The sequence below is a fragment of the Echeneis naucrates genome, chromosome 9 (assembly GCF_900963305.1).
Source record: "Echeneis naucrates chromosome 9, fEcheNa1.1, whole genome shotgun sequence".
NCBI classification, from domain to species: Eukaryota; Metazoa; Chordata; class Actinopteri; order Carangiformes; family Echeneidae; genus Echeneis; species Echeneis naucrates.
The window spans coordinates 7586953-7599152 of NC_042519.1; the positions used below are offsets into that span (position 1 = coordinate 7586953).

Here is a 12200-nt window from a genome sequence, read left to right on the forward strand (position 1 = left end):
ATCCGCTGTGTAGCAAGTCCTTGGAGAACAGGGAAATTCTAATTTTCGGTTATGGACTTTTGAAGAATTAAAGCTGCTGCGTGTGTTATGCAAAATGATGCAATGAATTATCGCAATAACAAATAAACATCTCTGCGGGGCCTGCATTCAAAAATTCCTGTCAGAATGTTAAAACGCCAGATGTTCTGAATAAGGAAATTCAATTCACATAATAAAAATTGCACATTTTAACAGCGACATGATCATGCTGCAGATGAAAAAAAAAAAAATCTACCCTATGAAAAACTGGAGTGTAAGTCATTTTCAATCACTCATGACAGTGCTAATGTGAAGCATTCACATACAAAATTATTATATTAAATAAAAAAATATAAAACTCTAAAACATTAGTCAACTTCCTGTCTGGTCAGATATTTCCACAATTGAAAGGCAAACGCAACAAACTGCTTGTGTAGAGACATGTAGTTTTTCATTTGCTCTGACAGGAAGGTTGACTCTCATTGCAATAGTCCACTTTTGCATTGCTCAGAAATACCGCACAACTGCGAGGCCAACTGGCCCATTTCTGATTGAGGTACATAGTTAGGTTAATGATTTCCATCTGGCAAGAGCCAAATACCTGACTGTTCACTATCTGTTCTTTGGTGTGTGCATCTTTGTGCAGTTTGTTACAGAGGTATCCACTCATCAGAGCTTTCATCAACAGTGCTCAGAAACGGTTGCTTATCACCTCCCTTTGGTTTTCCTTCATTTTCATCTTTGTGCTGGTGTCCATTTTTGAGGGCTCTGAATATGGTCCCTGTTTTGGCTCATGGTCTTCGTAGTTCAGGTTGTCGTAGACTTGGCTCCTCATCACCAGCTCCTGAGCAGCTTTTGCTTTGGCTTTCTGGAGCTGCAGCAGCACTGCTTTGTTCACACCAGGGCCTGTGGAAACCAAAGAGAGATTTGAGAGATTTCACGCTCTCAGTTTCATGGGCGCCCTCCGTTGCATGATGCAGAAAATAAAGTGTGTACCTAAGTAGCTGAGCAGCACGGGGAGGAATATGAGTCCATGCACCATCCCCAGAAGTGTGATGACCAGGTTTAACCGGAAGAAGAAGATCTGAATGAGCTGTGCTTTGGCGAAGGCTAACACCATGATGCCTGGTAGGTTGGTCATAGCAACACCAGCAAATACCTTCAGGGTGCCAAACACACGTTAGTTTAGACAGCAGTTACTGTATCATGATATTTACACAGTTATTCAATTCAAAATGATTGTTTGAATTGACTGATTCTTTATTTCCATTTTTTAGTGACTCATCATGTCTGCTCTCAGTTTTGCATCACAGTTGACTTACTGCACTGCCCATATTTGCTGTAGCCTCCATAGCTCTTTCCACATGTGTGGGCTTAATGCTGAGTGCAAAGGATCTTGTCAAATGTGACACAAACTCCACAGAGATGCCCACCGCCTGCAGGCCATATAGGGAATGTGAGTTTATTAAACATATTAAACATTTACAAACTATGTAAATGAATTTATTTCACACACAAATATTACACCACAATTACAATGCAATTTCAATTTGCTTGCAATAAAGGTGATTAAAGGGATTAGAGTTGTTTTTTTTTCCAAAGAAAATTAAAAAAAAACGTCACATATTAATATCTCATGAACTTCATTTGTATAATTGGTACTGTGTCCCTTTAATCCTCACCACAGGTTTGTGCTTACCGTGACCAGATTGATAAGGGCCACTGCGTTGTAATCAATGCCCCACAGTGTCATAACGCCCACAGTATCCACAACGATCATGATAATGGTGATGAGGTTGAGCAGGCCGGACCAAAGGTCCAAACCCAGTAGCAGACAGCAGACCACAAAGGTGGGCAGCAGACACATGGAGATGTTGAACAGCCCCTCTGGCACAATAGTCAGGTACTGCTCGTAGAAGGTATTGGTTACCCTAGAGGAAGGAGAAAAACCAGGATCTGCTCAGCTTCAATGGCCAATTTCATATAGATTAATGGAACGATGCTGCCCTTCCAGGGTACTGCAGCGAAAAGGTGACATGAGGGAGTTAAGGAGCTTAAAGTACATACGTGTAAGGAAATACTTCAAAATCAGGAGAGGTGCCTGATATGTTCCTCATGCCCATGGTAATGTTGTAGGCCAGCTCTCTGGTCATCTGCAGCGCAGCAGTGAACTCCTGAGAGTTGGTTAAAGTTGTGTGATAAGCCATGAACCGAGAGGCTGGGAAGATGAACGGGAATGGGAGATCATTGTTTCTACTTAAATGAAACGCAGTAAGCTCTTTGACTGCCATGAGAAGATTTCAGATGACTTACCTATAATTTCTCCATTCGCGTCTCTCACCACTGCTGTATCATAGGCTCCTAAACCGCTGTAATAAGAGAATACAAGCAGTGAGAATGTTGTTTTTGTTGTGATGCCTTCCCCTGCATGTATGCAGCTATGGTACATACCCTTTGGGGCACTGCAGGTCAGGCCTGTTACCCAGGAAGTCAGGGAGGAAGCGGTTGAATTGTTCCCCGTCGGGCCTGAGCACACCATCTGCAGGAATGCTCATACACTTACGTAGGCAGAGAAGAGAAGCTGTTGGGATGAAACAGAGTGTTAATACAACCACAGTCCATTGTTCCCTTCAGGAAATTCAAAGTGAGGAACTTGTATTTATTTCAGCAGTGACTCTCACATTGATTTGCAGGACAGAACTTTCCGGTATTTGGACCAATGGTGTACAGGCGACAACATTTGGATCCAGGGTTCAGCCAGTCAATGAAATCATCCACCCAAGAGTTAGCAGGAATAGCCAAGTACGACCTACAGATCACATGATCAGGGGCCAAAGAAAAACAGAAGTGGAGCTGTAACATTTATGTTGTATTTCTTTAAAGATCAAAATTTCTGAAAACATCAAGGAACTTTTTTGGAAATATGACCCATGAGCTCTGGATGAGCTTTGGATAAACGACCTCACACTTGTGAAACAAAGCTGTGGCCTGCTGATTCGTCTTTATTAACTTTTGGACAAACATAAAGCTCTTTGGGAAACAGGCTGAGTTACTGGGTTTTCATTGGATTTGCAGTCAATTCAAAAATACAGAATTATTATTTATACTTAAAAAAAAAAATTGTAGGAAAGAAGATTATGTATTTGTGTCTGTACTGAAATATGAGTACAGCCAGCAGCTGGCTATCTAATTTATCATACTGTAAAGGCTGGAAGCAGGTTTATAGACACTGTAAAAATGTGACAGTGATAAACATTTTATCATCTAATTCAGCTTTTTTTTTTTTTTCAAGGCCATATTTATTTATTACATGTAATACAAAATTCAGATGGGTTTCCTCTTTAGAGGAATTGGTTGTTTGCCACGGAACTGATTTTGCATTAATTAGTGCACTCCTTCTTATTTCAAGGAAAGTGTGTATAAATAATCCAGCCAGGGGTCAGGGTACCATTCATATTATTTGGTTGTCCCTAATGGTAAAGTGAACATTGAGTAATATCATTGTTCTGATTGCAGTCTATATAGAGGTTGATATATGCATCACATTATCTTTTAGCTGAAAAGATGTACAGCACAACATGGGACACTTTAGTGGAAACATGCACGGCACAGGTGGCTCCGCTTACTCCTATCAATGACTTATTATCGATTTGATACAGGTGTAATATAGATAAAATCTATAGACATATGGTTTTCGTATTTATAGAAAATACTTTGGATGCTTTATCTGCTCTGTGGCATTCACGTAACTCAGTTTATCATTAACAAATGTGATTGGCTAGTATGCAAGAGGTTGCTACTGTGATATGAGCAGGTTCAAGGATCTGTCAGTGAAAAAAAGATAATGGTGTAGAAGAAAAAAACAAAAACAAAACAACAACGGCAGAAACTGTCTCGTCACTCTACTAAATTTCAGCAACCGATCGACAGCCCGAAAAGGCCAAATTTTCTTCATAAAATAAATATGCCCTCTGACTCACCGATCCGGGTATTCAGTGGCGTACTGGATCTTCTGGGTTAGTGAGAACTGATCACAGCCCACACTGGAGCAGACTGCATTCATGCCTTCCACTGTGGTGAAGTTGAAGCCTCTTTTTGTTACAAAGTAAACAGGGACTCCAACTTCAAAGTATTTGTACAGATAATGGAAATAGTCCAACATGTAAGAGCCCTGCACCAAAAACAGAATAATCTTTGTAAGTGTGTGGGCATCGTTCCCTGTGAAGCACTTATGAATGGCTGCTTGCTGACCTGTGGCATAGCCAGCTCCTGATCCAGACCAACTTTGACATTAAACATGAGGAACAGGCATGCACAAAACAAGAAGATGAAAAGCACCATCTGCAACAGAACATGACAGAACGCATTCAACAGATATTCAGTGACAACACAGAAAAGTAGGACTTGTTTTGCAGCTGAAGCTTTACCACTGTGATCCTGGTGTAACTGTGCAGCAGGAACGGGGCGTAGTATTTCCTCATGAAGGGCAACAGAAAGCCTTCGTTGCGTTTGTATGGACGCTGGGTTGAGACCGTAACACAGCAGATCAGCTCACAGCGGTTATTGTCTTGGCGTCGGGCATCCAGGGACAGCAGCGCTACAAAGGCTGTCATCTGAAGGATGAAGTCCATGAGCACAGCCAGAGCAGCATAAAGAGCAAAGGTCTTGACTGCGGGCATGGTGGACAGGGCCCCTTGGGTGGCAGAGCAGAGACACAGTTAGAGACTAACACACACTGAGCTCCATGTTCCCTTTCTACACAATGTATAGCACCTTTTAACATGCTAGCCTCAACTGCTGAAAAGATTTGAAAAACCTAATGTTTGTACCCAGAAAGAAGCAGACAGACTCAGAGAGGCTGCACAGAAGCATGCTGGGTGCAACGTTTCCAAGGACACGGCCAATGTGCTGCTCTCTTGTCTCTCCAGGCCTCCGCACATCCCGCTGAAATAAAAGGAAGAAGAGATGATCTCCATCTCCATCTCCTACAAATTTCTCAATATTGTACACTCATGGTGCACGCAAATCTCAATACCTGGTACTCCAGAACAAAGATGAAGATGTTGTCAGCTCCTACAGCGAGGACCAGGAAGGGCACAACTTGCAGAATGACCAGTGAGGAAGGGACACCGATCCAGGAGTAGAAGCCCATGGAAGCCAGGACGGAGCAGCCGACCACCAGGATCCCACCCAGACCCACCAGGAACTTGGAGTCAACCTTGACGACACATAGATAAGACTCCAGATGTACATTCAACTCATTAAACCTTTTCCTTTCCTCATGTCTTCTATACATGGTCCCGTATACATTTTACAACTTTGTGGCCAATAAATGTTCTCCACAAGATAAGCACTACACAGCTGAGATAGCCACATAAGTGCAGTTTCTCCTTATCATGAATGCAAAGTACTGTTTCATCAATTTCACCCTCTTGGCGGAGGTGTACTATATCCCAGGCACATCCTGTCGACATCGGATTTAAATTAGAACCAAGATATATCACAACAGCTTAAGAAGGCTAATAGTCTCCAGTCACACAAGCACCTCTGTAACAGTACATCAACATGGATGATGTATGCAGTATGCACTGGCTTCAATTAGTACTTTCATAGACTAAAGTACTGGACGTGCACATTTCAGGGCGATCATCAAAGGTGCTCATCCTAATTCATACTGGATGTGTGCAGCAAGTTTCATGGTCATCCTTTCAGCTGCTGTCAGTATACTTCACCGAAAACTACAATCAGTGAGGGGATAATGGAAATGACTGTGATTCACCATCTGGCAACGATGAATGTGCTGTTGCTGAGATATTTGCAGCCAAATGACAGACCGCCCACCAGTACAGGAGGATATCACACATTGTGACTTACCAGGATGCGTTTGCATGACGAGTATTCCCCAAGTGCAACAGCAATGTAAACAAAGATTACTGCGTAGCTGATCATAAAGATGGGGATGTCCTCTGCTGTGGTCCGATTAATCTCATCTTCCAGAGACCTCTGCGGACAGGAGGGATGGAGAAAGTCAAGCTTTAGGGAGTCATTGAGGTAGTGAGGTGAGAGAAAAACAGGCAAGAAGTTAAGACACCCTTCGCCCCTCAGAAAAGCTGAGTGCATGTTTTTATCAGCAGGGTATTTATTACTTTTTTTTTTTTCATGTATTTGCCTTTAACAGATATGAAATAACAGCACACAAAGAGGAAATAGCTGAAGAGACATGAGACTTGGCATATAAAATCTGTCCTGGGCACTCCAGCCAGCTGTCATCATTTTAAACCATACAGTAGAAATGAAAACGATAATTTCTTCTAATGTCAAACATGAATAATGTGTTCCATCAGGGGTCATAGTTTACTTTACCTCTGCCATGTATGCAAAGGTGAAATTGGTGTCAGGGCTTTTCTGGTAGTCCTGGACAATTTTAAGAAACTCTTTCTCCCACTCCATGGCCACTTTAAACTTGGGGTTGTTGCGAGGGTAGTTGTTGAGGGAGAAGGTCATGATTAAAGCCTCGGCGTTGGTGTAGTCTTCATCTGGAAAAGCCGGAAATGAAATGTTCACGTTTTTTATATGTTTTATTTTATGTCACTTCTTCATAAATTGATGATGCAGAAAGTCACTAACTCTTATAGCCTCCTACAGCCAGAAAGGAGAAGACTGGAGCTCCATAGTCAGCCATGCAGCTCATATCTAAATCAGTTATGTCTTTGAAGGACAGGGGAGAGCTTGACAAGAGACAAGAGACAAGAGCAGAGCTATGTTAAAATCACTGAGAAGCTGGAGCTCCCTGCTGTTTCTCCACCGAGTCTCACGAGAATGAGATTTGGTGAGTCCTTACTTGAGGCAGTAGATTAAATGGTCTCTCCAGTCCACCTCTTTGGTCACTCCCAGCTCTGTCATGTTCACTTTAGCGTTAATGTTGTCTATGCTGTTCTGGAAGTACTGTGGCAAACTGTTGACTGCACAGTCCGTCAGGGTGGGGTTGGACGGGTTCAGGGGGGCATAGCACACATCCTTTAGACTCGCTGTGCGGTTCAGATCTTCTGACCAAAAGGTGATGTTCTAAAAAAAAGAAAGAAATAAAAGAAAAGAAAGAAGAGAGGGCATTATTCAGACAAAATGATATGGTGAGCATTCGTACGCTTCATCAGCCGTTGACTCTGAGCTTCTTACCAGTATTCTTGTCTGAAGCTCCAGAAGCTCAATGATGAGGTCCTTAGATATAATTCCACTAAAGTTCTGCTGTCCAAACAGCAAAGAATCATAAATGTAGCCCTTCCTGTCTGGTGCTGTCAGGATCAGCTGGTTGGTTCTGAAGAAAGGGTTAAAGTGCATGTCATGGAAGTCTTTCTCCTGGCGCGCCCGGCTGTTGGGAGCAGACCACAGCTCCACAGGGTCAGTGGTGAGCTCAATGGATTTAAGGCCAGCAGAGAAGACAACCACGACTCCAGCCGACAAAAGGAGCACCTTGAATGAAGATAAAATAAGATCAAATATTAAGCACTGAGACTTTATGTATTATCTTCAACTGAACTGGGTGATAAACTTCATATAAATTCAGTGGGATTAGAATGGGAAGATTTTCATTTCTCAAATTCTTGTGATTCTAAAAATTTGGGAACTCGCTTTTTTCTCAGTCTGTTCCCCATCTGTTACACAACAAAGTTAGAGGTTCTTCTCTGTCTTTTCACTTGCCAGATAAAATAATAAACAGTTCTGTATCAGCACCTGCTTTCGTGTTCTCTACTTTTACTGATTGAAGACACTTACTGTCAGAGGATATGTGGCCATGAGAGTTCCCCAGCGCTGAAACCCGGCACTTAGGAAAGCTTGAGCTGCCAGACTGTTCTTTTCAGCAAAGGTCACCTCTGATGGATGAACAATCTTCTGAGTCACATCATTACAGTTCTGGTCTTTGCCTTTCTTTATTGTCTCTCCTTTCTTTCCATTCTGTCTTTTCTTATGCTTGATGACGCAAGCAACACAGAGGTATAACAGGAAGGCAAATACCAGGACACTAAATAAGATAAGAGAAATAAAAAGGAAGCCATCTATCTCAAATATTGTGAAGGGGCTGGGGGGTGGTGGTGGAGAAGGCACACTGGGGCAAGACTCTTGGCAGTCCTGGCATGAGCAGACTTGACCTCCAGATGGTGTGGTCTCGTTGCACTTGAGTGCACGTCCATTGTAGGGGATCACACCGGTTGGCACTCCCTCAGTGTCGCCATCTTTTATCAGCCTGAAGTCGATATCCAGTGGAGCCAGGCCGTTGCTGGAGTCTCCCTGAAAGTCATACCAGCGCTGGGCGGTACACAGCTTGGCTCCATAACGACCACACATGGTGGCAATGGCGAAACCTCCCGTGGCTGGGATCCTGACATTTTCACAAGACTTGAATGCGCCATCTGCAAAGTTGGTGTTGAGGAAGGCTTGGTAACCCACCACAACCTCCTTTGTGTTGTTCAGGGAGTTGGTGATGTTCGTGACCTTTGTGACTTTTACCGTCTGGGTCTGGTTGGGGCTGCAGGTGTTGATGCAGTGAAGGTGGGCAAAGTTTTCAGCGCAGGAGGGGCAGCGGACCAGCACAGCCTTGGACAGGGTCAGACTGGTTTCCAAGGAGGACAGCTGTTTGAGGGAGCAGCAGGCAAATGTGTTGCCCTCCCCTTGGTCCAGCATGGGACACACCTGGAGCAAGAGCACATGCTATTTTACACAGCAACAAACTCAAATACACGCTCACATGTAGTGAATTCAATGCATTATACGATCATCAGAATAATCCAGCACTACAATGCTGCGTTCAGCCCTGTTTTCAGCATCAGTGGAACAGAAAGAAGGATATATAGACCTGTTTCAGTTGCCAGTAGTGCTGCCCTGTGACTAATCGGGCACGACTGTAGTTGAGACAGGGAACTAGCGGAGGAATGAGGGACTCTCCTACTGACGGGTTACGACCACACTCATCGTAAAAGGCACAGTAACCAGGCTCATGTTGGGCCTCGGACAGTGCCTGTGAGAAAGACAAGAGTAGAAAATAGCTGTAACAGATATTTCAATTTCATTCTAACACTCTCTTTACATGTGACATTAGTATGTCACTGATTTTAAAAATATATGCAACAAGATGATCACGTTTCTGAAATTACCCTTCAGTAAGTCTCTTAGTATCTAAAGACCTTGAAGTAATAACTCATAAATGTCTTAATCATGTCATTGGTGATTACCATTTCCCAAAATTAATTACAAACTAATGAATCTCTTTCACAGAAAAAAAGTTATTTACTAATGACATTCGATAAGTTGATTAATAAGTTGATAAGTTGTCCAAGTCACTTTTTAAAAGGTAAGAACCATTTTACAGTACAAACTTAGTTAAAATGTCATTTGTTTCATTTAATTCAGCGAAATATTTAAATTACCCAAATTAACAAAAATAAAGTGATAAAACACTCATTTTACATGGCAAATGTGAAACTGGATTACACATTTAAACAAGTGTTGTTTTTCACTGTAGTCCTACATTCGATTGGTTTCATAATTTAGGCATTTACTTCCCTAATATTGACTTTGTACATTAAGATGTGACAAAGCACGGGCATATTAACGTTACATTACATTTATGATGGTTAATTATGTCAGGTTGTATGAACTCTGGACCTTTTGTGGTATTCAATATGTGGATTAACAGTTACAGTTTTTAATTTGACATTTGATTATACTGCTGAGGGGGGGGGGTTACATTACATTACATGGTTACAGAATTATCAGGTACTGGTTTCCTGGAGAGAAAAAAACAAGTTTCCATGCCAACTTACCACACATGTAAGAAAAGCGATCAGAGCTGCGACACGGACCATGATTCCTGAGGGTCTTTCAAACACGGTCCCAGTGTACAGTAAAATGGAGTGTATATTAATCACTGTGGCCCTGTTGGAGAAGGCATTAGACAAAGAAAGACAGTGGAAGAGCAGCTCTGTGGCAGCAGTCTCCTATCACCGGCCGGCCTGTCTGTCTAATGCAGTTGGAGTCAAGGGAGGGGGAATGTCATGGCATGAGCAATGTGATGTCTCATTATTCTTATCTGGTGTGATGTGCGGACCGGCCAATCGCAGCAAGGGATGATCAATTCCTCTGTTTGATTATTAACAAGGATGAAACTTTGATAAGGTTACTGGGGGGGACCAAAAACAGAGGGCAGAAACTAAAAGAGAATCCAAAAACAACAGCTGCACCCAGCCCTTCACAGCCTTACCTTCATCTTGGAGTTTCTAAAGACAGAAGTTTATCCCACAAACATGCAAAGTACAATGTAAAACATTAAACAGGGGCTTTCCAAGCTAAAACAGCTCACAAGCAGAAGTAATAAGGGAGGAGATACCAGAAGGGTCTCAGAGAAACAGTAGAAAGAAAGCTGCATTTCAAAGAAAATATCAAGAGACCTGCTTCAATTACGCTTTCATTGCAGGACTCAACGTGTGCTCTGTGAAATACGTGGTGACAGCCTGGCTAATGGCTCCCAATGATTGTGCATTATGCTGAGTAGATATTGGTGTGATAACATAAAATAAGGTGTGGTAACATTTACATTCCTTTCTTTTTAAAATTTATAAATTGCAGTAAACACACCCACCCCTGCCCCCGCTTCGCTGACAATTTCTCCACCATGGACTTTTTCGTTGTTGTTGTTGTTGTTCTTGTTGTTGTTTTGGTTGTTGTTGTTTTTCCCTTTTGAATCTAAGACCCATGTCAACCCTATAGATGGTTTTAGGCCTTCATGCCAAGTTCACCATGGCTGATCACTTCCTCCACCAAGTCCTACCATCTAAGATCAGATTGGCAGTTCATGTTATCTCATGTCAAGGTCAGAGCCGAGATAAAGCTGACATCCAAGGCTCCAAGGGATCAGCCCAGCATCAGAGCTATCAGGGCGAAGGTGGATAGGCATTTCAAATTGTGATAAACAGAGATGGCAGAAAAGACAAGGAGAAATGGACCAGATATGATGATGTTCTTTGTGCTGTCATTTGCTGATAAGTCACGGAAACATGCTGAATTTTGTAACTTGGCCAGCATTTCAAAACCTTCTGCGCACTGCTGTGCGCATTATTCGATGTATAATATATCGAAAGGTAAAATGATGTAGTTATCAGCATAGATATCTATCTAGTTGTCTATGCTTTATCTATTTGAACTGTGAGAAAGTATGTTCAACTCAAAATATGAACATCTGTCATTCATATGAAAAACTGCCTATTTTTTTCTCTTCACAGCGTTGCCTCCCTGTTCCTCAGTGAATGGATCAATATGTGATTGTCTTCATCGCTTAATTGTTATATTCCCACTTGTTTTGTCATGTTTATCTGAACTTGAGAGGCACATGTTCTGGCACCAATTCTTTATGAGGGCCTATCTGCACATTCAGTATGCACACGATTCTGAGCATAATAGAAATGATTTAGATTTTGAGCTTTTTTTCTGCCCGAATGAAATGAAATGATGTCTTACAAAATCCTGAGCAGAAACAGGATTATTAAATGGACAGTCTGGAATTGAAAGTAATATCAAAGATTTCATGAATATATAATTATATTTTTAAATGTGAAAACACTAGAATTTGTAAAATGATATGATGGCCTTTTTGTGTTATAATTTAAGCACAAAAAAAGTACACAATTCTGATCAAAATGGGATATTAAAATGCATATTGACTTTCCTTCCCCTTTTAAAAACTGAGCACAGGTGGTTTCTGCAGGATACAAATATATAAATGTGATCAAACTTTTTATTCAGCACCACAAACCTGAACTTTCTGATGGAGGAAGTACAAACGGCTCATACAGTGACAGGACGTAACGAATGAAAATAATTGATAGTCCTGCAGTTTACAGGACATAAAAAAGAGAAAGTAACCACACCATTAAATACAATGTGCATATAGACCAACATAAATACTGCATTTGTTTTGTCGAAAAATGTTCAATTTTAGGCCATATAGAGAATTTGTAAAATAAAATATAAAATAAATCCAATACTGTTCTTTGTGGTTTAATGTTGTGTATTAGATTATGTAGGATTTCTTAATGTTGTTCCTGTTGTCAGTTCCCTTTCGAGTATTTTAAATAAATTGGAAGTAAGTAAAGACTTACTTTCTTAATGAACAAATCTTTTTCTGTTTTCAA

The 12200-nt window shown here is 41.5% G+C and overlaps 1 protein-coding gene across 1 annotated transcript; it reads right to left on the reverse strand.

Annotated features, from left to right (window-relative positions):
- Nucleotides 1-709: 709 nt before the first annotated feature.
- On the reverse strand, nt 710-9878 carry npc1l1 (NPC1-like 1). The gene is made up of 21 exons (XM_029509860.1): nt 9837-9878; nt 8870-9031; nt 7792-8706; nt 7195-7488; nt 6860-7083; nt 6646-6746; nt 6382-6554; nt 5893-6021; nt 5054-5236; nt 4848-4962; nt 4446-4711; nt 4270-4359; nt 3999-4189; nt 2700-2827; nt 2470-2599; nt 2332-2387; nt 2086-2236; nt 1718-1949; nt 1341-1454; nt 1015-1177; nt 710-924 (listed from the first exon to the last, which is right to left on the reverse strand). The coding sequence occupies exons 1-21, from the start codon at nt 9876-9878 to the stop codon at nt 710-712; spliced, it is 4074 nt and encodes a 1357-aa protein (XP_029365720.1).
- Between the last annotated feature and the right edge of the window lie 2322 nt (nt 9879-12200).